At 53.0% G+C, this 25,998-nt stretch overlaps 10 protein-coding genes across 10 annotated transcripts; 5 read left to right on the top strand and 5 right to left on the bottom strand.

Annotated features, from left to right (window-relative positions):
• Z520_09188 (uncharacterized protein) lies at positions 1-1,721 on the bottom strand (the record flags this gene model as incomplete). Its single annotated transcript, XM_016779683.1, has 3 exons — positions 1-620; positions 665-824; positions 873-1,721. The coding sequence occupies 3 exons, from the start codon at positions 1,719-1,721 to the stop codon at positions 1-3; spliced, it is 1,629 nt and encodes a 542-aa protein (XP_016629394.1).
• Positions 1,722-2,436: 715 nt separating this feature from the next.
• On the top strand, positions 2,437-3,360 carry Z520_09187 (uncharacterized protein; the record flags this gene model as incomplete). The annotated part of the gene is made up of 3 exons (XM_016779682.1): positions 2,437-2,457; positions 2,531-2,777; positions 2,885-3,360. The coding sequence occupies 3 exons, from the start codon at positions 2,437-2,439 to the stop codon at positions 3,358-3,360; spliced, it is 744 nt and encodes a 247-aa protein (XP_016629393.1).
• A 583-nt stretch (positions 3,361-3,943) lies between these two features.
• Positions 3,944-5,603, bottom strand: Z520_09186 (uncharacterized protein; the record flags this gene model as incomplete). The annotated part of the gene is made up of 2 exons (XM_016779681.1): positions 3,944-5,374; positions 5,430-5,603. The coding sequence occupies 2 exons, from the start codon at positions 5,601-5,603 to the stop codon at positions 3,944-3,946; spliced, it is 1,605 nt and encodes a 534-aa protein (XP_016629392.1).
• Positions 5,604-6,757: 1,154 nt separating this feature from the next.
• On the bottom strand, positions 6,758-7,637 carry Z520_09185 (uncharacterized protein; the record flags this gene model as incomplete). The annotated part of the gene is made up of 2 exons (XM_016779680.1): positions 6,758-7,262; positions 7,318-7,637. The coding sequence occupies 2 exons, from the start codon at positions 7,635-7,637 to the stop codon at positions 6,758-6,760; spliced, it is 825 nt and encodes a 274-aa protein (XP_016629391.1).
• Positions 7,638-10,145: 2,508 nt separating this feature from the next.
• On the top strand, positions 10,146-12,323 carry Z520_09184 (uncharacterized protein; the record flags this gene model as incomplete). Its single annotated transcript, XM_016779679.1, has 4 exons — positions 10,146-10,262; positions 10,317-10,479; positions 10,529-10,742; positions 10,793-12,323. The coding sequence occupies 4 exons, from the start codon at positions 10,146-10,148 to the stop codon at positions 12,321-12,323; spliced, it is 2,025 nt and encodes a 674-aa protein (XP_016629390.1).
• A 3,053-nt stretch (positions 12,324-15,376) lies between these two features.
• Positions 15,377-18,067, bottom strand: Z520_09183 (uncharacterized protein; the record flags this gene model as incomplete). Its single annotated transcript, XM_016779678.1, has 1 exon — positions 15,377-18,067. One exon carries the CDS (start codon positions 18,065-18,067, stop codon positions 15,377-15,379), a length of 2,691 nt encoding a protein of 896 aa, XP_016629389.1.
• Positions 18,068-18,432: 365 nt separating this feature from the next.
• Z520_09182 (uncharacterized protein) lies at positions 18,433-20,409 on the top strand (the record flags this gene model as incomplete). Its single annotated transcript, XM_016779677.1, has 1 exon — positions 18,433-20,409. One exon carries the CDS (start codon positions 18,433-18,435, stop codon positions 20,407-20,409), a length of 1,977 nt encoding a protein of 658 aa, XP_016629388.1.
• Positions 20,410-21,147: 738 nt separating this feature from the next.
• On the bottom strand, positions 21,148-22,176 carry Z520_09181 (uncharacterized protein; the record flags this gene model as incomplete). Its single annotated transcript, XM_016779676.1, has 1 exon — positions 21,148-22,176. The coding sequence occupies one exon, from the start codon at positions 22,174-22,176 to the stop codon at positions 21,148-21,150; it is 1,029 nt and encodes a 342-aa protein (XP_016629387.1).
• Positions 22,177-22,540: 364 nt separating this feature from the next.
• On the top strand, positions 22,541-24,195 carry Z520_09180 (uncharacterized protein; the record flags this gene model as incomplete). Its single annotated transcript, XM_016779675.1, has 2 exons — positions 22,541-22,845; positions 22,890-24,195. 2 exons carry the CDS (start codon positions 22,541-22,543, stop codon positions 24,193-24,195), a joined length of 1,611 nt encoding a protein of 536 aa, XP_016629386.1.
• Positions 24,196-24,654: 459 nt separating this feature from the next.
• On the top strand, positions 24,655-25,250 carry Z520_09179 (SUMO-conjugating enzyme ubc9; the record flags this gene model as incomplete). Its single annotated transcript, XM_016779674.1, has 3 exons — positions 24,655-24,689; positions 24,747-24,931; positions 24,997-25,250. The coding sequence occupies 3 exons, from the start codon at positions 24,655-24,657 to the stop codon at positions 25,248-25,250; spliced, it is 474 nt and encodes a 157-aa protein (XP_016629385.1).
• Positions 25,251-25,998: the final 748 nt, after the last annotated feature.

Raw genomic sequence — 25,998 nt, 5'->3', positions numbered from 1 at the left:
CTAGTCAGCAATATGAAACTTGAACGTGCCGAGTGAGTACTTACTTTTGATAATCTTCTTCATGGCCAGCACCAAACTCACAGTCATAACAGCAAATCCAAATACAATACATGCCACTGCTGGTATTGTCTTCCAGCTTCTAGTACTGAGCTTGATATAACACAATGGAGGTAAAATGTATGCCAGTGCACACGCACTGGTGGCTCCGATCAGTTCGAAAACGGCCCCGAGGTCGCATGTAATCAAGCTGATCGACATGGCGCTGACCACCAGAGCACTGCTGAAGATCAAATGTCGGTTGGGCTGGTAGGGTTCGTCAGGGAACCAGTAGTTGTTCATGACTTCTCTGCAGACAAAGCACTCAAGAGGAAGGGTGGTGAGCATGTTAAGCCCAAAACATAAGCGAGCGATCTGGACTACCACATGTCCCTGTGACGGGAAATTGTTCAGGACGTTGCCCTTGGTCTTGTCTCCGAACGTGAGGAAACCTGCCAAGGCCATGACAAGGCAGGCAATCAGGGAGATGAAGGTGCTATAATGGGTCACGGTCGAAAATCGGTCTAATGTAGGCGTCTTAAGAGAGCCGTAGATCAGTAAGGAGTTATGATGGCAGACGAAAGCTAGACAGATTAGTTTGCGGCAACCACATGTAGAGGGTCCATACCAAATGATATCACTCCGACGGCCTGAAAGAATCCGTCGTTGACGAAGAGCAGGCCTCTCAGATTCCCCCGCAGTTCTGAGTCGACAACAGCTCCCTGAGTGACGACCGTCACAATGATGATCAGCATGCTGATCAATGCCAACGTAGATGCCTTTGCGAGCTGCGGCCGTTAGCTTTGCCCGGAGCTCCTGAATGGGAAGAGGCACACCTTTGCGATATCCCTGTACAGACTCAGTGGCCAGCTGATACCCAGTATGAAAAGAACAATGACAGCACGTCGATCGGTCAGCAGCCATAGAAATGGGACATCTCTCAACCCGGGGATTAGAGCCTCGATAACATGCGGAATAGTATCTCCGACAATTATACAAAATGCAATCATCCCGCCAAATGCGAACGCCCACTGTGCGATTGAAATGGCGACCAAGCCGCTGGACCCAAAGCAATGCTGCATGGTGGCCTGAAAGGAGTCTGCTCCCGAGAGTTTGCTGTTGATGACAATCAGGCGGATGGTCCAGTCTACCGTGACTGTCAGAGTCACCAGTAGAATTATTCCCATGGTCATGCCAGCTTGCCGAAAAGCATATGGCTGACCAATGATGCCAGCCCCAATGATGGAATTAGCCATGTTCATAAACGCACTGCGCATCCCACTCTTAGGTCTTGCGTCGGGTAGGTGGTCTTCTGGCTGGAAGGAATCGGAGAGAAAGGGAGACTGAGCCGGGGGAGTGATGTCTGTCAACAGGGGAGCATGCTGGCTGGGCGAAGTAAGGTAATCCTCGTCGTCGACCCAGTCTTCTGGAGCTTGGATAGTGGCGGGCTCGATATCGAACCGCACTCGGTTCGTCGTTCGGGGGGTGCCATCGGGGCGAGGATAGGAGAGAGAGGACTGCCTCAGCGAAGGAGGTCGAGTGTCATTGTTGACTGAGCCGGTCGGAGAGTGAACACTGCCATTGGGCGTGTGCTCTGCGGATGCGAGGAGATGCCTGTAACCCTCGATCTTGCCGTTGGCGAGGTCTTGAACAGATCCATTAGAATCTTCGTCATCTGCGGTCATCTCGCAGGAATTTCATCGCGGCTGCCGGGCAATCCAAAGAATGTTGACGAGTGGTGCTCTGGGAGAGTGAAGTGGACTAGCTGTCATCCTCGAAGGGTTACGAGGCATACGAGGCATATCCCACGCACACGTGCTTGTGTGCGCAACCACGCAACCACAAACCAACCCGCTACGGACGAGCATTGGGACAAGACAAGCGAGTTTTCCCACTGCTCTGTCGTTGTCTGTTTGTCGCTACGCTCTCTCTCCTCTCTCTTCTCAACCTGACTCGTATGTTGCCTGTCATTGGCACTCCACCAGAGTCAACCAACTGTCGCTGCACACTCGTTGAGGATCGAAACTTACGCGGCTCGCCTTTGCACCTCATGACTTTTATGCAAATGACCCCTCAATCCCCATGGCCCAAAGGCACTTCCGAGTCCAAATGGAGGGCCTGAAATGCTCATCGGGCCTCACGCCATTCGGATATGCTGTTCACTGCCGCATTCTGCTCCTCACAGGCTTAGTGTTAATTGCTGACTCGCCGTACCCTAGGTGTGAAGAGGTAAAGAACACGATTTGAAGATTGCCAAACGTCGGACAGACCATTGAGCTTTCTTCAATTTGATCCTTCCGAGGGGCTGCATACCTAGAGAACGAGGGACTCGGTTTCTTTTATAAAGGCTGCCTCCGGATTCGCTTTTTGAACGACATCGTCCAATGCCAGTCTCTCACGATGGCAGATTTTAAGGATAAAGTATGCTAACCTCTCCCTTTCCGAGGCCTATATTGATATCTCAGAAAGACTAATCCACTCTTCATTTGATCAGGTCGTTGTTCTAACAGGGGCGTCTAATGGAATCGGTGCGGCAACCGCTCAATTATTTTTGGAGCAGGGCGCAAAAGTCGCAGCTTTGGATATTGTTGACGCTGCAGCCTCGCCTGACGGAGAACGGCTCAATGTTAAATGCGACGTCTCTTCTGAGGAATCCGTGAACGCAGCAATCAAGCAAGTCCTGGACAAATGGTCCACCATTGACGTCCTTGTTAATGTCGCCGGGGTTATGGATCAATTTGGTGAGAAGGACTCACCCCCTCCAGACCGAACAGTGATCCCTCCCGACCAAGCTTCCAATTCTGCTGCCGACACTGGAAAACTAACGCACCCTGTGCCCCATGCCTAGAACGAGTCGGCGACGTGTCCAACGAAATCTGGAACCGCGTCATGAACATCAACCTCAACGGACCCTTCAACACGATGCGCGCCTGCATCAACCACTTCCAGACCAAGACGACCGAACAAAAGGGCCGCATCGTCAACGTGGGATCCCTGGCTTCCATCAAGGGCGGCACCGCAGGGGTCGCCTACACGACCTCCAAGCACGCCTTGCTCGGCCTCTCGCGCAACACGGCCTGGATGTACGCCAAGGAGGGCATCCAGTGCAACATCCTGCTCCCCGGCGGCGTGAGCACGGATATCCTGAAGAACAGCAATGCCATCCCAAACAAGGTCGGAATGGATGCGGTGATGCCGACCATGGCGACGGCGGTGGGGACCTGTGCACCGGAAGACATGGCGAGGGCGATTCTGTTCTTGGCCGGCGCCCCCGGCGTCAATGGGGCTGAGTTGAAGGTTGATAAGGGCTGGTCGACCGCTTGAGGGGTAAAACAAGGCATTGAGCGAGCGAGAGCCGCCTGGTGACCCGAAGACGCTGGTCGCGGCCAAACAGCTTGAGACAAGCTCGGAGAATACGCAACGATCCCAAGGCCGTGTTTGACCAAACAGTCAGCTCGGCGAAATGCAGCTTCGGGGGCGCAGGGCCGAACGTACACGAAAAATTACCTATGACTTGTTCGCTTCGTGTCTAGGACCAGTTTATTCAAGAACAGATCATATTGACTCGGGAAGAATCGAACCTGTGAACCAGGAACAAACCCCACAATTGGGATTTTCTGTCTCTCTACAGAACTGTAGGACTGGTAGCCTATCTTCCGCATTCGCCTGGGGGGGCGGTAGAAACTAAACAATAAAACTAAAAAGAATAATGCTGTACAATGCTCTGGTCTGTCTCTCTCTTTTTCTGGAGGATGCTGAGTTTTCGCAAGGCAAAAGTGAAGTCGCCGCTTTCGTGTTTTTCCTGGTCCGGTCTCGTCTGGTCCGACTCCCTCCAATCTCATCAACCTGGAGGGAGGTGGCCATACAAGACTAACATGAAAAGAAGAGGAAAAGGAGGATCTTATTATTATAAAATGAATCCCGCCATGAATGCAAATGCCATCAGCGATACTAAAAGGAGGTTGGACCGCGTGTCTCTCACGGCGGAGGATGATGAAGACGAAGAAGAGGAAGACGAACCCGAGCCGCTCGATTCTCCAAAGGGGCTGCTGTCGCCGGCTCCTGTGGACGACGTGGCTGGCGCACCAGCACTGGCTGTGGAAGTGGGGTTGTTTGGTTTTGACGTTATTGATGTCGACATGGTGGTTTGGGGCTTTGAAGCCGTGGCGGCGCCGCTGGAGGTCGGTGCGGGTGACACGGTCGACGCAGACGGACTTGACAAGTGAGCGCTGCTTGTTGCCGCCGCCGCCGCCGACGACACGGAAGAGGTGGTTGCAGTGTTATCGTCACCGCCGGCAGAAACAGCTCCTGATTTCGTGCCAAACCCGATCCTCGCATTGTCAAAGTCCAAGACCGTGTAGACGTTTTTGAGAAACACATCCCCCAGGATCCAGTCGTTCGGCCCAAACGCCTGGTGGCCGATTATGTTACTCTGGCAGCTTCCACTGCTGCTGCCGCTTGCTGGCTTGCCGACATAGTCCTTGGGAGACACCGAGTACTTCACGCCAGAGAGCGTGAAAAAGACATCAGCCGAAGAGGAACAAGGGATCGTGTAGGTCTCTCCGTCGGCCGAACTGCCAGGAATAAGCTGGTGCAGAGCATCGGCGTCAGAGGGAGGTAGCAGGATGTATGATGTCCCCGTGTCGATCATGGCGGTTTTGGACTGGAAGCCCACCGACTTGCCATCCACGCCCGCGTCACCGGCGGCAATTTGCCAGCTGTTGGTATTGATCGTTTTGGAATATGACAATTTGCCGCTGAATTTGGACGAGTCGATCCCGCCAAACGTGATCTGTCCGTCATTCGTCCCGTCCGAGCTTCGTTGTAGGTGGATGCCCAGAACATTTGCCGCCAATTGGCCATTGTTGTTCAACACCTGCATGATAGTCGGCGACCCCAACGCATCCGAGGCGGGCCGTCCAAGTCCCAAGATGCCGTCCATGGGATAGTTGTCGAAGTCATCAGATGCCGAAGAGGCGAGGCCAAACCCCAGCTCAACCGTGTAGTTTGCCAACTGCACCGTGTCTTTGACCACCACGCCCTCAACCTCTCCAGTGCCATAAGTCATACTCCAAGTTTGAGTGGTTGTCTGGAGCGTGGTCGAATCCTCACTGCCATATGTATTGTGTATCTGGCAGGCATTCGATTTGCAATTTGTGCCCATGACCCAGGTATTAGCTGAACCACTGTCGATCAACATGTACATCTCTTGGCTCGTGGACCCGAATTTCACAGTGGAGAAGTAGGTATAGTCGTCGCCGTCTTCGTTGATTGCCATGGCGTTTGGGACGTTGGGAGCTGAGGAGTTGACGACCGGGAACACATTGTTCCTTTTTACCTATGATCTTGATTAGAGACTCTCCATGCGGCACCCAATGAAGCCTTGGACTTACCACTGCTCTCTTGATTTCAATGGTCACCACCGCCGAGTCGTCGTCGTGCGGACGCTCAGTACCCAAAGGGATGAACCTCTTGCTCTTCTCACTTCCTCCATCGCCAGTATGGTAGGGATAGAATGCAGAAACACAGGTAGATAGCAAGGGCAGGGATAACCAGCGACGATGCATGGTTTATCTGCGCTCATAAAAACACAAAATCAATCCATTTGCGTATGTCGAATACTTTTTCTTTATGGTTTCAAGCCAAAGGAGCCTGTCCAGATTAAGTGATTGCAATAAGTTGTAGCCTCGATTTGGTATCCTGCCCAAGTTCAATCAAGGAATAAAAGAGTGCAATAGACAATACAGTAGTAGCCAAAGAGAGAGCTCGAAGGATTCTCAATCAAGAGATCCCACAATGCAGCTCTGAGATAGAAGCACAGTGATAATACTCAGGTAGTGAATGGTGAATGTTGATGCAAGAACGAGGGAATATTCAAAAAGGCATGTCACTGAAGTTCTTGCAAGAGGTTGAACACCTAGATCCCACCACATACCTAACTGAAGCCACAGCGTCGCCATGCCAAGTGCATCCAAGTGCATCAGTGCGGGTCGTCATCTAGGGGGCGAACCCCCCGAATGGAGCAGAGGAGCCCGTTCGCGTACCTGACGATCTTTTTCGTGCTCACTCCATTGGTCCTGAAGAATGCGTTCCGAAACCACGGCAGGGCTATCTGGGGTCAGTCATGGCTCGGGCTTGGGGCCAACCCCTTTGTGGCTGGATCGAGAACTGCGGGCTTGTCCTCAGGGCCAGATGTTTCGTTTTGAGCGGTTGGAGAGAAGGTAAGACAGAGCGGGGGATAGCGAGATCTTTTCTCTAGATCAGATTTCTCGTTACAGTGGCAGATCGTTAAAGAAACCCTCAGACACCTCAGCGACAAGAGACTTCAATTTGACACGGGCCAAGGGCCAAGCAAGACGAAAAACGACTCGGAGGACTCGAGTGTCTGCGAAAGGGGGGGCAACAGGATGGAATGGCCGGATGCTGGGAGGAGTGGAGGTTTGGTGGAGTCCAAGAGCGGGTATCATCTGCTCATGTGGAGTTACATCAGAAACACTCGGCCGCTGGCACTGCCACCACCAAACGACAACTCAGTAATGGAAAGATGCGCTGAGCGCTTGATTAAAAGGAAATATACGTCGTCATCCCCGACCAACGTGAGATAACGTGGTATAGGTCACAAAGGGAGAGAAAGGCACACTGACGCTCGTGCTACAACGCTGTCATGACAGTCGCAACAGTCGGCAACGGCCGGGCCATTGCTTCGACGCCCATCAACCAGTTATGGCTTGGCTGTCTTGCCCTGTTGGCCGAACAGATCGTCCAGGAACCCAGTCCAGATCTTGCGGATCGTCGCCTCATCCTTGTCTTTGACCATATCCACAAATTGGCGGGCACTCTTGCCAACGGTCTCTGTGAGAGCTGTGAGCATTTCGACCGACAGTTCGGTAGGATGATGGCCATCGTGCACATCGCTCATGGCACTGGCCGAGCCACCCGCGACATCCCCAACACTGAAGATTTGTGGCTTCATAATCGTCTCATAGCCTTGGGTATCTTGGTAGCCGCCGGCAGCTGCGTCAAGCTCCGGGTGCCTCTCCAAAATGGCTTCGGCATGCTCGGATTGGATGTAAGGTAGAATGGGTACTCTGATTGAGGGCGGGGTCGGTCCCCATGCCTCTTCGTGAAGCTTGGGAAGGTAGGCAAAGTCAATGGTAGACGTGTCACCCACCGCCTTGAGGGAGCGAGAGGTGTTGAAGTGTCGCTGGGGTGCAGTTTCAGAGGGACTAATGAGTGGTCAGTTTCAACCTAACACACAAACAGGAATGTGCTGGAACTAACCCCGAGACCGGCTTCTTTGTCTGTTCGACGGCAATTCGCTTCATGGCAATAGAAAATGCCCTAGCCTGCAGGCTGTCATGACCAGCGAGTCGGTCAATGAGCTCGTGCTTGGTACCCGAAGCCGAAAGTGTTCGTTTCTGGCACTCTTGACGAAGGTCTTGCAGAGACCATGGCACATAGGTACTCTTGTGATTGGGATCAATGGGTCTCGGAGAGGCATGGACACCAGTAATGTGCAGACTCCGTTTGGCCGGGGCCGAGCCGGAGGTGCGCTGAAGGTTACGCAGGGCTTTGAAGGAGGATGCTCGAGGAGCTGCCATGGTGATGGAGACAATTGTAGATTTATAGATTAGGACGGGTATAGAGATGGCGGAGGGTCGGGGATGTTAATGAATCGTGTGGAAGATGTTGTGGTCGATGTAGTCCTGAGGAGGGTTCATATGCAGGGTTGAAGGTGTGGAATGGTATTTGAAGAGGGTGGTTGACCTGTACAAAATATCGGTGAATCGGAGTGAAATGGCGGTCACGGTTGAGTGTTGGTGATATGCAAGAGGAGGGGTATCGTCGGTGTACGAAGGGAGGCGAGAGAGCAACAGAAGCAGCAGGATGATGAGATGTAGCTGCGGCCGGGGGAGATGGTCATGGCCTTATGAAGCACAGCTCTGCGCCTATCTCATTCATCATTCGGCGTTCAATGGAGAGGGTTCGCTAATGGCGGGCCAGTGGCTCCGGTGGCTGTTACTGGCTGTCCGCGGCCACTAGGCGACGGGATTGGGGCAGCTTTGGGGGGGCACTGGGGGATTGGGCCTGCAGCCACCAGGGCCACCCAGGGGCCTTTAAGCGTTGAGCTCAGCCAAGGTGCAGCTTCGGTCTCCGCATTCCCGCCCTCTTGACCGATTTGGGGAGCGAGTGGAGTTCTCAACACGGGCTAACCCTTCCCACCCACGGCAAAGTACCATGCCTCGCATGCATGTTTACTCTTTTCTGCAGCTTTGTTGTAAGAGCGGTGTACAGATTGCACTCACAAACAACGGCACACGGTGCCGACGACAAATGGCAGAGCAGCAATAATAAACAAACATGCTCTGGCTCTTTTTGCTCCAGTCATATGATCCTTTTCCAATGGCGGTTTCCGCCGGCAATAGTCGTCCGGGGTATCTAGCTGGAAAGTATCGAACTGGAAAGTATGGAACACTGTTCCTTGGATGCCGGTAAAACATATAGCCATTCTGCAGGCTGAAGATTGTTGGACAAGTAAAGTCACCCCTCACAAGTCATTCTCGCATCTTCCCACTCTCCGTCTAGGTAGACACGGAGTAGGTAACAACATTGTGATTATAGTTCGCATTGCGGACGGAGTCGTATCTCGCTTTGCGGTCCACAGGTCCGAATGCTAGCCAAATCCTGGCCTCTCAATCAATATATGAGGCTGACCAGTTGCTAAAAATGGTCGGGGGATTCGGGTTTATCGAAGCTATCGACTCCACCACTCTTCCAATGGATCAAAAAGGTTCCTGAGTCCCGAACCCCTGGAGGCTCGGTGCGTGCCCGGCGCAATGCTTGCCAATTTTTTGTTGTTCGTCGCATTGTTTTCTCAACATGCTTCATTTTCGACTTTGTGAAGTCCGCCATCCTAATTGCATTGTCCGATGCCCAAGTTGTTTGCCGCTATTAGACTAGCTCGTGGGCTGCCCGCGGGGATGAATTGGGGTATTGTGGCTTCCTCGGTGAGCAGGTAACTCTGGTAAGGAACAGATCGCGTGCTCTTCAACACCCTTGATGCTGTCGTCGGATAATGTGGTGTGTGCTTTAAGGCGTCCTTGTAGGTGCTATACCATTTGCAAGAGGAGGGAGACGTCGGTTTTATCAGGATAAAATACCCCAGAATTGGGTCGAGGTTTGATGATTGACGGTGCTCTTGTTCGTCTTGACTCTTCAGAATGGAAAGCCCTGGTATTCCGCCTCTGAAGGAATGACCTCGAGCAACCTATCGCCCTATACAGAGCCGGGACGTTGCTATTGAGATCAGATCAAATGCTCCCCCTGCTGCGACGACATGGCTTGTCAATCAATTGTCCCGCCAGGTGCAAAGGAGATCCCTTTATATCGATTGAAAGCAGGCGATGGATGATGTCTTGCTTCTCTCCCTGAAACTTACCACTCGGCCGAAACCTTTGTCACTGGCTCTACTTTGTCCTCTAGCCACTGCCACAGTCGATGTTTGCTTGTATCCCTTCAAACGTTGTCTCGAAAGCTCTGTCGGTGTGCAGAGTTGCTTGTCGTGGGCCAGTCCTGTACGGCTGGCGGTGCCTCCTCTCTGAGACCACCGGCGCCCTAACCCGTCGACATCACTCTTCCACGACGATACCACGCGCCTCCGTTGTCTTCTCCTCGTTTCCCCTCGTCCAAGATTCCGGAAACCTTTGGAATTGAATCCGTCACTCGCCGTCACTCGTTGCCAAGCTCCTCACACGTTCTCCTCTCAAATTCGGCTTGAGATTGCGTCCTGCTCTCGCTTTCTTCTCTTTCCTCGCCACCTCCCCAACTCCTCTTCCCTCTTCATCCTCATCCTCTCGGTTGTTCTGCAAAGCTTCGAGCTGTCCTGCATCTTTCTAGCAAAACACAATTATCCTTGCACTCCAGCAGCCCGGGTCCTGCTCTGAGAGGATCCCGGGTCAACTTTTGTGAGTTAGTTCTGTCCCTCACACGCGGCATGATCGATTGTCGCAGGCTAACACTGTCGAAAGACTTTGAGCAGCGTGCCAATTTGCCTACTTCCACATAACATAGCTCCATCAAGGCCCTTTTGATACACTTCGAAGTTCACCATGGCACGCGGACGACGTCGTCATGTAAAGAGCGAAGATGATGAGTCGGAGGAAGAGGTCCTGGAACCAATGTCTCCGACTACACAGAAGGAGCATGATTTGAAAAAGATTATGCGAGTATGTCCATCTAAAAGCACTACGCGAAAGCTCCTGACTGACCTTGCTTCTCAGATGGACTTGTCTGAGAAAGTCGCAGATGCGATCAAAACCAGCGACTATGGAAACCGTTCTCGTCTCTTTACTGGACCCTCCATTACTCCAGAGTGCAATGTCGAGGGCACAGAAGCGGCCCGCGTCGCGAAAGAAAATAAAGAGCCGACTACTAGATGGCAGAGTGAGATTGCCTCCTGACATTGTATCTACGTGGTCTGACCCTTTATTAGCATTCGGACAGAGCGATGAAGCCGTTGACGCCCTCTTTACCCAGAAACAAATCGGTACTGGCAATACTCATCGGCACACGGTCGAAGAACTCAAGAGAGAAGAGGAGTCACGTCTCGGGCACAAACTTAGCCTCCAAGACACGTACAATGATCATGGTGGCACTCGACGAGCTGGAAAGCGAGTCGCATCTCTTCCAACTCGTCCTGCAGCAGCGTGAGCACCCTATTTAATGCTTCTCCGAGACCTGGCTAACCTGCACAAAGGCCTCTTGCTCCATCAGGTGGCAGCGAGCATCCATTTTCTGCTGCGCCAAAGGAATCAGCGTATGCGAAACGTGGTAAAGCAGTCGAGGCCGCTCAACTCACTACGGCCAAGATGTCCCTCATGCCCATGCCTGCACGTCCTCAAGTTGCTGTGACCACAGTTGAATCCAAGCGACGCGGGGCCACTTTGCCGGTCAAGTCGCATGGTTACACTCTGGTAGAAGATCCATCGGTGTTCATGTCATCTATCAAGGGCAAATTAGGAGGTTGGCCGCAGGACAAGCAGACAGAAGCCCTCGGGACGTCTAATTCCGCTGCAAATACAGCTCAAGCGACATTAGCAGGCCCTTCTATCGAACCGGCTGCTCAGTCCAAACAGACTTCTACTGATCATCTTCACGACTCTTCCATTCGCCGAGTCCCGGTCGCTGAACTGTCTTTCCCGGTGGCGCATGCTCTGGCTCCAGGCAAAGTGTCAACTCATACAGACGGTGCACCGAGCCCTGCGGCTCTATCTGGTTTCTCGACCTCAACCACGGACGGTGGAGAGTCTTCAAGTCGAATTCAAGGCGTTACTAATGATTTGATTGGCCTTGGTATCCAGGATGCTCCTTTGTCCGACACTCGTCACCTGCTAAAAGTGGATAGCGGACGCGGTCTTGCTGCCACTGCTAGTCCACTATCTCCCAGTGGGAGCATTTTGGACTCACCTATCCTCGAACAGGTCAGCAGCGAGGTCCTTCCCGCCGAAGCTGCTCAAGTTGTCGACAACACTCCAGCCGACGCTGCTCAAGTTGTCGACAACACTCCAGCCGACGCTGCTCAAGTTGTCGACACCACTCCAGCCGACGCTGCTAAAGTTGTCGACATCGGCGGCCATCGATATGTCCTGGAGTCGGAGGTATTGATTCTCAAGCAAGCGTTTGAAAACCTATTGGGGAGTGCCACCACCGGCCTTGTCAGCAACTCTCTAGCTTCTGGACCTGCTCGCAATGCTGTTTCTGCACCACAACCGCCTTTGGTCTCTTCAATTGTCGCTTCCCCTAGCGCTTCCACCGCTGTTCGCTGCCCGCATCCTGTCAATCCGTTCGCACCTCGCGAACCATTGGCTTCAAACGACACCAATATTGCGGCGACACAAGTCTCCTCTTCCACGGCCAACAAAGGCTCAAGCAAGCCATCTACCACAGCGAAGCCAGCCACTCGACCTTCTTCGGTTGTGACAAGCAATACGACCATCATTTCGAAGTGGGCTGACGGCCAATCATCTCGTCCTCTTCCACGTCCTATTGCTCCTGTGGTCCGTCCTTCATCGCCGATCATTGGTGATCGGAAGGTGTTTGGTCGCATCTCGAAGGCAGCTGCCGAGGGCGACAAATACGAACCTCCTCCGCCACGATCCAAGCGCAATGCAAACATCAAGTCTCGATCTGAGCGATATGAGCCTGAGGGCTTGCAGTGGTTGCTGGCGGATATTGCCGAGGGCAAACAGAAGAATCCTGCTGCAGATGGTGGTGAAGAAGAGTTGTGATTTTGCATCTGTGTGGGGACATGGTGCATCGCGGTGCATGGCTGCAGCAACATTGCTGAGCAGCAAACCATGTCCATTTTTGGATGGAAAGTGCACAGTAGTCCACAATCAGCTGCGGTAGAAAGGAAGAAAGTGCTGGAAGAAAGAAATTGGAGCTGAGAGAGACTGATTGACTTGGTAGAAGCAGCTTTAGATAGCAGCCTCCCATCAAATACCCCAAAAGTTGTGTCCTATTCAGTCAACACGCCTTGTTTTTCATTCCCCTCTTTTTGTAGGTCTTCTCCCCAGTTCTTGTATCTATTGCTCACGACGACCGTTCGATCAGCAAGCCACATCTTCCTTGTCGTCCCCGACGAAAGTTCATAAAGACGACCCGCGAAACATTTGCCCAAGTTACGGGGGCTGGCAGAGCTCTTGGGGCTGGCTGTAGCCGAACGCTTGATCAATGTTTTCGCCCCATTTGATAGAACCATTCGATCTTACGGTGGCAGGTGGTGCTATGGCCAGCAGATACGAGTAGGGAATCACCGCCGCTGTGCTAGCTGCTGATGAGAGTATACACAGCTACGGTGCCGAGCAGATAGAGAATGATGTAGCGGGACGGACGTCGCAATGGACTAGGTAGAGATTCAGGTAGGTTTTGCATGTGTCAGTAGCTCGTGCGTGGTTCGAGTGTGGGCATACTCCACGGGGAAACCAAGTCAGCGGTGAAGGGCTTGTCCAGCAGACGCAATGCGTCCCAGCATTTTGTGATCTGTTAGAGTACTTGGTACTCAGTACGAGATACTTGATACTTGGTTACCAATGAATATCCAGACGAGGATTGGTGACTGTTTCCATCCACAAAATACCAAATCGAGCCGATCACCACTTACTATGTGGCAGCTGGCCATTACACTGCGGGCAACATCATCAACTACCAGTCAGCTTCCAAGGATGCTTGCAAGGTCGCATTCACCGATCTGAACGTGGACTCGGTCAAAATCGTCCACAAGGCCGATGGGACGTTCGTCATTGACAATGAGTGAAAAGCCTCTAGGTGGTTTGGGTTACGTATGAAAACAGATAGACCTCTGGCGTCGAGGTATAAGTGGTTTTGTTGGAAAGTCAAAGATAGCAGAGTCTCAAATAGAAAAATCTCAGATTGTTCGACAAGAGCAGGTCACCGTGTGGGGCAAACAGATTTGTATCTCCTTTAATCCCCGTCTAGAATGAACGAGCAGCCGCGTACCCTGATCAACAGCGACGACGCGGTGTGATATTCCCTCGCCGGGTCATCAGGACCTCAACCCCTCTTTCACGAGTGAGAAGAAAACAGTCAAGATTTTGAGTTGCTTCGACTGTTAAGAAAAGGAAGGTCAGGCTTGCCGTTGCCTCAAACTTTGGCCCATGTGGGGGCCTGCTGTGGCACAAGGGCACGGGGAATAAATCGACGGCTTGCATATCCTCTCGTCTTACTTCTCTTAGTACTCGTACGCCGCCGTCGACTGCCGCGAACTTGTAGACTACTGACCTCGCGAAAAACTGCTCTACTCGTGTGCGCCGAGAGAGAATCTGAGGTTTCCAAACGGCTTTCTGCTCAAAAAAGTGAAGTGGGTATATAGAATGAAGAATCGAAAAATGAGTCGCCAGTGACTGCAAAGTGAAAATCCTCGAGGAGAAGGCTAAAGGCCGCTAGTACTACCTACACCTACCTAGGGTAGGTATATATAAAACTGGCAATCTCTTCCTCACTCAACTCAGATCCACATACCCAGGGCCGCGAAGCGTCAAGGAGGTCGTGAAGGTGAACATTGGGCCCTCCTCTCACCGACATCACCTGAGCTGCGTAGCCCTTGCTCGCCGACTTTATGTCTGAAGAACTCCTGAGAGAGAATTCAAATAATGTCTGTGACCATAGATCGAACGTCCTCAACAGCGTGTCTACCCCCTAGTACCTGTGGACGTCCACTGCGGGACGAACGTACTCGCCAACTGCAGACTGTGATGGAGTGAGGAGCGGAAGCTCTGGTCAACGTAGTATCCTATATCCAAGGTTGGGTATTGCACGTCCCCAACAAGGTCTCACCCCCTTACTACATCTGGACGTCCGCTATCGTGCGAACGCACCCGCGGCTAGTGTTGCTGGGAGGTAGATAGACTTCATGTGGTTTCTGTACGCGGCTGTTACAGGTAATGTTGCTTGGAGTATGATAACCGGTGGCCCCGTCTTCGAGAAGGATATTATGGGAAGAGAGCATCGAGGGAACTTGAATTCGCCAGACTGTGATGGAGGAGGTAGGAAACGACCACCTTGGTCTGCGTAGTACAGCATTCTGTGTCCCCGTTGAAGGCCTCTCACCCCACTCCATCACCAGAGACCAGCAGATAGCCTGAACAAGTTAGAGCTCCTTAAATATCTACCTTCACTATGCTGTCCTACAAGGATTCTCTTCAAGCAATCCGAGACTCCGAAAGAACAACTGCAGTGGTTGCCAGGGTCCAATCCCACCAAGATGGTATCGCAGGTTGGACGGCGGACGTTCTTAACAAGGTCTCTTTACCTAGTGTGTATGTAGACGGTCGCTGTCGCTGTCACATCAACGAATGTGATGCTGCGTCTGTTATGATGCAGTCGAAACGCCCGCCCTTGTCACTGATTAATGCGGGCGCTTGCTTTGGCGTGGTATCCTTCAACAAGGCATGCCTGCTGGAGGACCTTTGAGGAGGACTTGCCGTTCTATGACTGTGGGTGATTCTGGCTGCTGGAATATTTCTGCAGATGCATGTCGTGCTTGCTGGAAGCCCCTTTTAAGGAGAGACTGGCTCTTGGGCTGCTGCCAAGAGTTTCACCTTTTCTGGCGTGTGCCTTGCCATTGAACGCACTATCCTTTTTCAGCAGGAGAGGAGAAACAAGCAAAGATGGAAATAGAGGCTACCGGCACATAAAAAGTCTCGTCGTGAGGGAGTCAGTCTTAATCTATCAAGCAGTGCTTTGTATAGCATCCACTCATAGCTTTTGTCTTTGTCCTATCCAGGGTATCTCAGCAAACGGACTCCTGCTTCACGCTCCTTCATTGCTCCATCGATTCCCGGACCCGTCTTTCGACCGCCTCTCCGGCCCGTTGTCTAACCATCCTTACAATCCAGTCCTGTTGTTTCGTTCCCAGTAATCTCAGTCTGTTCAGATACGTTTGCAACGTCTCAGGATTGGCTGGGTTGGACTGGAGATCAGTAAGGCCGTTGGTGAGCAGCCAGCGTTGGACACGCTGAGGGTCTGAGAATTCTTCATCTTGTCCTGAGGAAGCCGAGGGAGGGTTGGCCGAAGCAGAGCCATTTGCAGTTTGTGACGATGACTGCGGTTCTTGAGGTCGGGAGGTTTGGACAGGGCGAGTTTGTCTTGGTTGAAGGTCCTCTGCTTCCTCTTCAGCGTCTGAATCAACGTGCCGTAGCACCGCATGACCACTGGTTAAGACACGCTGGGATGTTCTTGCCTGATCACCCTCGTCTTCTTCGTCGGCGTCTTCGACCATAGCTGAGTGTGGAGGATGTGACTGTCCCGTTTGAGCCGTCATGGCTTCCGTGTCGGGGATACTCTCCAGTTCCGGCATACTGTCACTGTCGTCATCATCTTCATGGCTCGGATTATTCTCGTCGGCTTCCACATAGTAGTCCCATCCACCCGCCATCCCCAGCCCTTCAGGCGTAACACCTTCGCCAAGTTCCTCCGCGTCATCCAGATGAATCCTCAGAAACTCCTCAACCATTTCTGGAGGGACATTGCCCCCGAGCTGTTCTTGCAGTTGGCGAAGTGCAGCCTGGCCTTCCGACTCACCTGCTGTGTTTGCGTCTTCTGCGGCTGCGGGCTGCTGGAACCAATTCATGATCCGCGTAAGGAGGCTGCCGGCTGTGCCAGCAGTTGCCCCGGCGGCGTTGAATATGACTTGCATAGTTCCATCGGCTCCTCGCGAAGGAGCGGCGCCCGGTGCTCGAGCTACAAAGTCGGACAGTGAGTCCGGGGGAGGGAGGACATCGGAGGATGAAGTGGGCATGGTAGTAAACCGACGTGGAAGCAGGGCAATTAGCGAGGGGATTTCGAGGAGCATGATATGCCTGGCTTCTTCGAGGGAAATCTCCAACTTTGGTGCTTCTGGAGCGGCAGAAATGGCGTCGCTATAGTGAGAAAGGGTTTCCGCAACTTCGGCAAGGATGCTGATGGTCTCCGGGGTGTTCCACAAGTCCTTTGCCCGACTGACGTAAAGTTGAGTGTAGAGCTTTTCCGCGTCAGTGGAAGGTAGTTTTGCCCAGAGGGACTTGGGAAGCGGCGAGATGTCGAGTGCAGAGGCGAGAGCGGATAGAATGTAAGGGTATTTGTGCATTGCAACCGCGAGACGAACACGGGCGTCTCGCGGTTTGCCCGCCCGTTGATAGGCGAGCGCCAGAGAGATCTGGATGTTGGGCAGGAAATCCCACGCTTGGCCGTACGCCTCGTCCGAGCAGAGGGCAATGAGTTGCGCGTGTTGCCGGCCTCTCAAAGCAAGTTGATCGATCATTAAAGTCACTCCATAAGGATCTGTGAGCGGGTTGAGCTGAAGAAGGACTTTAGCCCATTCAAATGCGGTCCGCCACGTTCCTCGCATCTCGAGATTTCTGATATACCGCCAGATTGCGAGATATAGTTCTCGGTTGGCGGGTTTATTGAACGGTAAACGAGCGACGCCATTTCTCAGGGAAGCTGGAAAGCTGCTGTGCACAGACTTGCCGAAGGAGAACAATGCACGCTCAACAAGATCTCCCGAGACAGCATGGTCACCTTGATGCTTCGCAATTTCGGAGACTTGCAAAAGAGTGGCAATGTGGTACGGGTACATGGATAGCAGGCCTACCATCCGTTGAGGATCCATGGATTCGACAGCCATGCGGAAATGGACTTGTGTCTCGCGATAAGCGTTGTTGTGCATGATGTTGTATCGCTTCTCGGGGGAGTCCTTGGGATCAAAGTCCGGTTTGACTAGTTCCATGCTCAACCCTCCACTCGTGGCCAGGGGCCACTCTTCTTTCCCCTGTACAAAGACGTTCCGCCTATGTGCGAGAGACCCTAGCTCTTTGCCTCTGCTGGCGACACAGTATCTTCCCGTAAGCGCAGTCGCTAGGTCGACGCCACCCTGCAGGTTCACGTCCCGACGGCGTTGATTGCGGGGTGAAGCACGAGATTCTTGCCCTTCCAGTGCAATGTTACCAAAGAGGCTTTTCATTTCGTTGACAGGGTTGAGGTTGTGTGAATCGACAGCCAGAAGTCTTGTTGCTCTTGACTCCCAGGTTGGTGACTCTTGTTTCTCGGTCCACGCGGCCTGCGCTCGCCCTTCTTTTGCAGCCAACTCTTTCAGTGCCCGGTCAACTTCATCCCCAGATTCTTCGGTGTGTTCCTTCTGTACTTCTACTTTACCCTTGCCTTTCTTCTTGGGTTTCTTCTTTTTCTTCTTCGACTTGGCTGGAGGGGTGGACGTTGAGCCTTGCGGTAGGTTGGTGTTGGGCGTTCCTGTAGCTTCTGCGCGTGAAATGGACTCGTATTCATGTTCATCAGACTCGTCATTATCTTCGACTTCTTCAAGCATGTCAAAAGCATTCATAGGCCGCGAGGGCGGTTCTGGGACATCATCCTCTTCTTCTGACTCTTCGGCCTCCTCGTAGGCCCTTTTGGCAGCCTCGACTTGTCTCTGTAATTCCTGCTCCCGCTGCAACTTGCGAAGAGCTCGCGAAGACATGTTGATCGTGTCCTGCAATTATAACACATAAAATGAGTAGCGAGTGTGGGATGAGGGATGGGCAAATGCGACTGCGAATGATTCACAAGTAAAAACGCCCGCCGCATGAGAGCGACGAGTGACGTTTGCGAGGGATTTAGTGGAGCAGGTCAAATTAATCTCCGATTGGCTCATTCAAGATCCGCGTATCGCGCAGTCACAGCCTCATCGACTCGTAACTGCGCAGACGAACAAATCGAGTATCTACTCAGGTGTGCATCTCAGGATTACTTGTCGCTATCATTTCATCTTTCTGCCTCTTTACTCCTTCTCTAGATGCTCTCATCCTCAAGTCCATTCTCTCCTCCTCCTTGACCTCGCCTCCAATGCGTCGCGCTGCCCTTTTCGCCCTCCGCTCGGCCCGACGCTCTGCCTCTCGAAAGCTCGTCTCCAAATCCTCCCCCTTTGCACCTCCGAACCATGTCGTAGCCTCGGCCAATGCTCATTCATCCTCCCTCCTCCGCAGATACAGTACGTCTCGAACACCGTTTCAGTCCTCTATGCGTATACCCAAGATACCAATCCTCTTCGTTGGATCCCTTGGAGCGATTGGAGCATGGTATGCTTACAGAGGTGATGGGCCAGAGCATCTTCTAAAAGGTCAACCATTGTCAATATCAGCACAGCCCAGCAGGGCTCTGAGCACTGGTGCAGATAGTGCGCAGCCTACTCCAGAACCTGCTGACCCAGTGCCGGTGACTGCGGGCCCCGAACCGTATCGAAAAGCATTGGTGGTTGACAACGATCAATTCTTCACCGGCTCCATAGTCGGGGACGGTCCGTTAGCCAAGGACACAGATGATTACGGCAGGAAGGTGCTCGAGATGATGACCCCCGAGCAAGCGTCAGAAAGATTACGGAAGAATGAACAGTCATTCCTCGTCGGTAGAGGACGCGGCGTGGTGAGATATGATATGGTCCAGCTTCCCAGCAACGACCCCATTGAGGATGACCACGCCGAGAAGATTGTTGAAGTTCCGAACACAGTCGCTGCAACGGAGGGCGCAGCGTCTTCGGATTGGATGTTCTGGGGTGTTTTCGACGGCCATTCAGGATGGACAACCTCCGCCAAGCTGCGCCAGGTCTTGATCTCCTTCGCGGCCCGCGAGCTCAATCGCACCTACAAAGCGGCTCTATCAGACGTAAAATCCCCTTTCCCTTCGCCCGCAGCTGTTGACCAAGCTCTCAAATCCGCCTTCGTCAAACTGGACAACGAAATCTGTTTGGACAGCGTCAATAAACTCAGCAAAAACCCCAGCAAACGACTTGCTGCTGAAATCCTTGCCCCTGCTTTGTCAGGCTCCTGCGCCCTGCTCTCCTTCTACGACTCCCAATCAAAGACCCTCCGCGTCGCATGTACAGGCGATTCCCGTGCGGTACTGGGCCGCCGCAACCCGCAAACGGGTAAATGGTTCGCCACGCCGCTTTCAGAAGATCAAACAGGCTCCAATCCAAACGAAGAAGCGCGTATGCGTGCCGAACATCCCGGCGAGGAACACGTTATTCGAGCCGGCCGAGTGTTGGGGAATCTGGAACCAACCCGTGCGTTCGGAGATGCATTTTACAAATGGTCGCGTGAGACGCAGGACCGCATTAAGAAGAACTTTTTCGGAAGGACGCCACACCAGTTACTGAAGACGCCGCCGTATGTCACTGCGGAGCCTGTGGTGACGAGCACAAAGATCAACCCCTCGGATGGCGATTTTCTCGTGATGGCCACGGACGGGCTGTGGGAGATGCTGACAAACGAAGAAGTTGTTGGACTCGTGGGTCAGTGGATTGAGCATCAGAACAGACTTGCCAGTAGCAAGGCTTCCGGCGGGTCGAATACCGCTGCGTGGTTGACGAGTTGGTTCAAATCATCAACGCCCAGTGGGCTGCCGGTTGAGAAAGGCGGCAATATGGATAAGACCGGCCGTATCGACACATCCCACAACCAGAAGGACGCCAAGGATGGCAAAGACTCGTCCAGCGCCAACAATGTCGAAAAGCCCATCCGACAGCAACAATGGGACATTCCTGCCTCGCCTCCTTCGACGTCGAATCGTTTCGTCGTCGAGGACAAGAATTGCGCAACTCATCTTATCCGAAACGCACTGGGAGGCAAAGATAGGGATATGGTGTGTGCGCTGCTCACGTTGCCGAGCCCTTATAGTCGGAGGTACAGAGATGACTTGACGGTGCAGGTCATCTTTTTCGGCGAGGCGGGCGAAGCTGATGGTAAAGTTGTGATCAACGACGAGGCAACGGCGCGGCAGGTCCAGAAAACCGCCGAGGACGGGCAGTTAAAGGCGAAGTTATAAACCGCCTCTTTCGAACAGAGAGGTGTGAAGCAGGTCGGACCTCGGAATTCCGATCAAATTTCAGATCCTTACCTTTACAAGGGATGGTCAGCGTCCGGTGTGGTATTCTCTTTCGTCCATGTCCACAGTTGTGCGACGGTCAAGCGAAGGGGGGGTTTGGGCGCTAAATGTCATGCTTTATCATGTCACATTGCCTGCGTGCTATAGAGCTTCCATGGAGGGGATGGCACGTCGCAGGAACCTGGAGTGGTATGCGATGAAGCGGATTGAAAGACTGCCTCTCAACCATCTGTTTTTGTACGAGGATTCACAAGAGCCACTATCTCCGATAGTTCTTGTTCAACGTGCAGCAGTGCCGGGGTCGGAGTGACAACAAGACTCGGGCCGACTGGAAGGTCTGAACTGTGTGATTTCAAGTTGTATGGTAGACAGAAACACCTACCTACCGTCAATGAATACCATTGATCTATCAACGGAAGTACTTTTGTTTCACTCCCAATTGACCGCTAGATATGTAGACACCATGCAATGCCGCGATTTCTCAAATCGGCTCTCGAAAATAACTTTGAAATCGTGGTTTGGCTTCTCCATGTGAAGGCTTAGGAAGGGATATCCTGATTCCTGACCCGGAAGCAATTGTTTGTTGTACATATATTGATGCCGCCCATGCTTTTCAGAATTCTAGTCATCCAAGATCCTTTTTCGCCCGTTTCCAAAATTGTCATGAGGGTATATAATTCATTCCTCCACCTGTCCTTTTGTTTTGGCCTGTTTTGCTTTCAAAAGCGGAAACCGCTTACTAGTTCCGAGGACGCGGGCGAGCAGAGGCCGTTGAACAAGCTGAGTCGTCGTGGTCCCGATGAGGTACAACACCACCGCTGTGGATAGGTCGCTCCGGATGATCAAATAGGTGAAGACGGTGGGCATCGCCGTCAAGACATAGGACAGACCCCTATTGAACTTTGCAGCAGCCGCCTTTAACATTTCGTCACGGCCAGTTCGGAGGGGTGGATGGTTGTCGTCCGGCTGTAATCTGGCAGCTTCCCTCACCCTGAGCCACACACTCACGGTGGCCAGTGCGCCGTACGTGATGGGCAGAATCCAGAGGTGGTCGGGCGCGGCCAGGTCGGGTATCCACCATAGACTTTCGGTCTGGAAGCCTGGTTCCATGGGCACAATGTTTGGGTCGATGGTGCTACCGTCCGAAGACTTGAAGAAGAGGGAGGTCACCGTCCGCTTGTCGCCTGCCATGCGCCTTATGCAATCCATGCTGAACACCCATACGGGGATGAAGGATATAGCAAGCAATGGTTCCGTCCAGACCGGAAGATATGAGATGTGTTTTTGAATGGCTTTTCTCCGGGCCTTGAGCTGGCTTGAGACCCATCTCTCAGCCCTTTTTGCGTCTGTTTCTTGCCCTCCGGGGAATTTTATCCTCGCCGTGTCTTGGTAGGCTATGCGCCAAGCAGATGCCAGCTGCATTGCGGTCTCTCTCCGTTTTCGAGTTCGGTGCGTCAACAGCTGGACGGGAATCCAGGTCATGCGAAGGAGTGAAGCCGTCAGCGGAATCGACAGGTACCATGGTAGGCCGGTCAAGGTGTGCACTCCCTGAAAGATGGTTCCGGAGAGCTGGAGGCATTCGGCTGCGAAGTATTTGTGGTTCGTGGAGTGAAATGAGCGTGACAATAACTGGGGATATAGGCGAGTCTGATTCTTGCATGGTGCTTCTAACTTGGCCCATTGTCGAAGGGCTCTGCGGCAGAGCATTGCTGAGCGTTGGCTTTGGCTGGGAGAGGGAGCATATGGCAACTGGTCTCGTGGTGCGTTTGGTCGATGAAGCCAAAGTGACAATCGACGAACAATCCGACTCGCCGACGCGCATAGATCGTTCGTACCTAGTAGCGACTGGCGGGGCGGCGCGTGGCCCGAGGCTGCGTCATTGTTGGTTGGTGCAAAGCAAGAGGCCACACTGGCGACCTGATATTGCGCATCTCAGCCCGTTTGGCCGTATCTTACCCCTTACTACCTCGTACTAACTAGACTGTCCTCCTCCCCCTCCTCCTCTCCTCCCGACCAACGGTTTTGGAAGCATGAGTCTCGTTGACTATTGGTGTCGTCCGCAGCATTGGCAATGGCTGCCTCATCGAGCGTCGTGGCAACTTTGGCGGTAGTGCCGCTTTTGCCCCTCGTATTCCTCTTGCTTATACGGTTATCACTGCGCGCCCTTGGTTGGTATCTACGGTCACAGACTGGGGATCGAAAGGCCGCAATTATCGAAAGGATCAGACGTGAGAGAGCCGTGTTCTCGGATACTCGGCCTGCATCCCAGGAAGCCGAAGATGGGTGGGAGAAGGTCGAGAAGGAAGGCACCGCTGAGAATGGCAAGCCTCATGAGGATGAATGGGGCGGAGTCTTTGGCTTCTTCCATCCCTTTTGGTTGGTTCTCTTCTCTTGTCTCAATCATTTCTGACTCCGAGTAGCAATGCTGGTGGTGGCGGTGAGAGAGTGTTATGGGCTGCCATAGCCGCAACTCAGCGACGATGGCCCAACGCCACATGCGCCGTTTACACCGGTGACCACGACATTGACCGAGCGATGGTCGTCGCAACGGTCAGGAATCGCTTTGGAATCGCCCTTCAAGAACACTCCCTGGTCTTTCTGTACCTTTCGAGGCGTCGTTTTGTTCTTGCGAGCTCTTATCCTTACTTTACACTGTTGGGGCAGTCACTCGGCTCCGTGGTCCTAGCTTATGACGCCTTTCAGCTGCTCGTGCCCGACATCTTTGTCGACACCATGGGTTACGCATTCGCAGTGGCGCTTTGCAGATACCTCTTCCCCAATGTGCCTAATGCGGCATATGTGCATTATCCGACTATTTCTACCGACATGCTGGACAGCCTTGAGGACACGACAGGTCAAAAGGGGATCCATGCCGGTGCCGGGAAAGGGCTGAAGGGTAAGGGAAAGAAATATTATTGGCGTGCCTTTGCATGGCTCTACGGATTTGTTGGCAGTCAGATCGACGTCGTGATGTGCAATTCGACCTGGACGCAAGGCCACATCCGACAGCTTTGGAAACCGAAAGGAGCATCCCCCTCGTTCGCCGCTATAGTTTATCCGCCCTGTCCAGTGGAAGAGTTGGAAGCACGAATCCCGTTGACAGAGGAAAGTGAGAAACAACGGGAAAATATTGTCCTCTATATCGCTCAATTTCGACCTGAGAAGAACCATTCTTTAATTCTTCGGTCGTTTGCCAAGTTCTACCACGCAGCAAAGGAGAAACCACGGCTAGTTCTCATTGGGTCGGTTCGAAGCAATACGCCGGATGAGAAGCACATCTACGGCCTCCGACTCGAAGCACACGAACTAAAGATTAAGGATGCCACTACCTTTATCTGTGATGCGCCCTTCTCAGTCATCCTGGAATATCTTCGGAGGTCGAGTATTGGGACGAACGGCATGTACGCAGAACATTTTGGGATCGGTAATGTTGAAGGACTGGCGGCGGGACTCATCCCAGTGGTACACAACAGTGGCGGACCCAAGCTCGATATCGTGGTTCCATTCGAAGGGCAGCCCGTTGGATTTCATGCCGAGACCGAGGATGAGTTTGCCGATGCTTTTGCCCGCGTGACGGCCATGAGCCCGCAGGAACGATATGCAATGAGACTAAGAGGGCGTGCAAGTACAAAGCGATTCACAGAGGCGGTATTTGCCGGGAAATGGGTCGAGCAGATGGAGATCCTGGTGAGGCTGCAGAAGTTACGGAACAACCATAACCTATAGAGCCAGCAGAGCCATCGAAGACTGACGGTTGTGATGATTGTAGACCAATGATACCCTTCTTGCCCTTTGTCTCTGTCTACCTCAGCAATGCGGGAGAAGGGCAATACCGCCACCACGGGTGAGAAGCTTCCACATCCACGTACCTCGTATCTTCAAGTTCTATTAGAGAGCTTGACACATTGGCAGCCGAAAACTGCTCGCCGAACCTTCCCCAAGGAGAAGAGGCGGCCAGAAAATCTCCCGCCAATCTCGCCGCAGCCTCAGCCTTACCGTTCACCTGATCCTTGCCTCTTGTCCGACAAAAGTTCTTGTTCTTCAGTTTGCGACCTGCGTTCTTTGAGAAGTTTTCTCAAGCAAACCTCAGCGCCACACGGATAAAGTCCTTCTGTTCAACTGTGCACTGATTGACAGTTCTCTCTCTTGTACCCGCAACGCTCCATCATCCACCGGCTCTTCATCATGACGCTCTGTCTTAACCGTCTTCAAGAGGAAAGGTGGGACATGCGCACCCCAAGTCGCCTCAACTCCAACTCACTGACACTTGCTTTCAGAAAACAATGGCGCCGCGATCATCCTTTTGGCTTCTTTGCAAAACCCGTCCGCAATGCCAATGGCGTGGTTGACCTCAAGAACTGGGAAGTTGGGATACCAGGGAAGGAAAAGACAATCTGGGAGGGGGGCCTGTTCAAGTTGACTCTCGCCTTCCCGGATGAATACCCTACAAAGCCACCAAAATGTGAGTTGAAAAAAGATGTCTTTGGGCGCCGATGGTGGGAACACACACGACTGATGCCGTATTAGGCAGATTTGTCCCCCCTCTCTTCCACCCCAACGTATACCCCTCGGGCACGGTTTGTCTCTCGATCCTGAACGAAGAGGAGGGGTGGAAGCCAGCAATCACCATCAAGCAAATCCTTTTGGGCATCCAAGACCTGTTAAACGACCCCAATCCCGACTCGCCAGCGCAGGCCGATGCATACAATCTCTACAAAAAGGATCGGCCCGCATACGAGAAGAAGGTCAAGAGCATTGTCAAGGACAACCCCGCACCTTGAGATTCGTGGGCATGGTCGGGCAGACCGGGGCGGCTTCTCTTTGCGACGAGCATTAGTGACGGAGGTGATGAGCTGTCACATCGTTCTTCAGCCGGGGAATGCGACCAATCGACTAGCGTGTGGATTCTGAGCGCGGCGTTTTGCTGTAGGCCTTTCGACTCCAGATAGCCTGTTTACGGGGGAGAGCGGGGATCTTAGTACCAGGTCAAGAGATTTGGGGTAGAGGGCTGGGAATATTGGGCAGCTGGAGTTCGGTGACAGGCGTTCAAGGAGTTTGACGAGCAACATGAGATGCATGAGCTAGTTAAGATACGCACTCCACGTGGCGGCGGTGGTCTTCTCCTTGTCTTCTATGTTTTCATCCACGGCAACCATGAGCCATTTTCATTCCTCCCCCTCCCTCCAGCATGCTTTTCCCATCCCATCTCAGAGATTTGCTTCTGTGGAATCTGGCTTGGGGGGGATCACACCGACATGGGCACCGGAGGAGTCGATCTCGCCTATGGAGGGGGCCACTTCTCTTCAGTGCCATCGAGCGTTGGCCAAAAGGGCGCAAGCGTGGGGGTGCACAGCCAAGGGGTGGGCGGCGGTGGGCGGCGAGGGGCGTGTTGAGGCAGTTAGGCATCGAGGGGCTGGTGACCCTGGCACCCACTGGTGACCCTGGTGGGCATCTCTGCGCCCGAGCCAGAAAATGCGGGGATTCCGGATATCTATCTGCATTCATGATAGGTACGAGGTAGGCATTGAG

Source organism: Fonsecaea multimorphosa, assembly GCF_000836435.1.
Source record: "Fonsecaea multimorphosa CBS 102226 unplaced genomic scaffold supercont1.22, whole genome shotgun sequence".
Taxonomy (NCBI): domain Eukaryota; kingdom Fungi; phylum Ascomycota; class Eurotiomycetes; order Chaetothyriales; family Herpotrichiellaceae; genus Fonsecaea; species Fonsecaea multimorphosa.
Note: the sequence above shows the minus strand (reverse complement) of the source record. Positions and strands in the feature narration are given on the sequence as shown.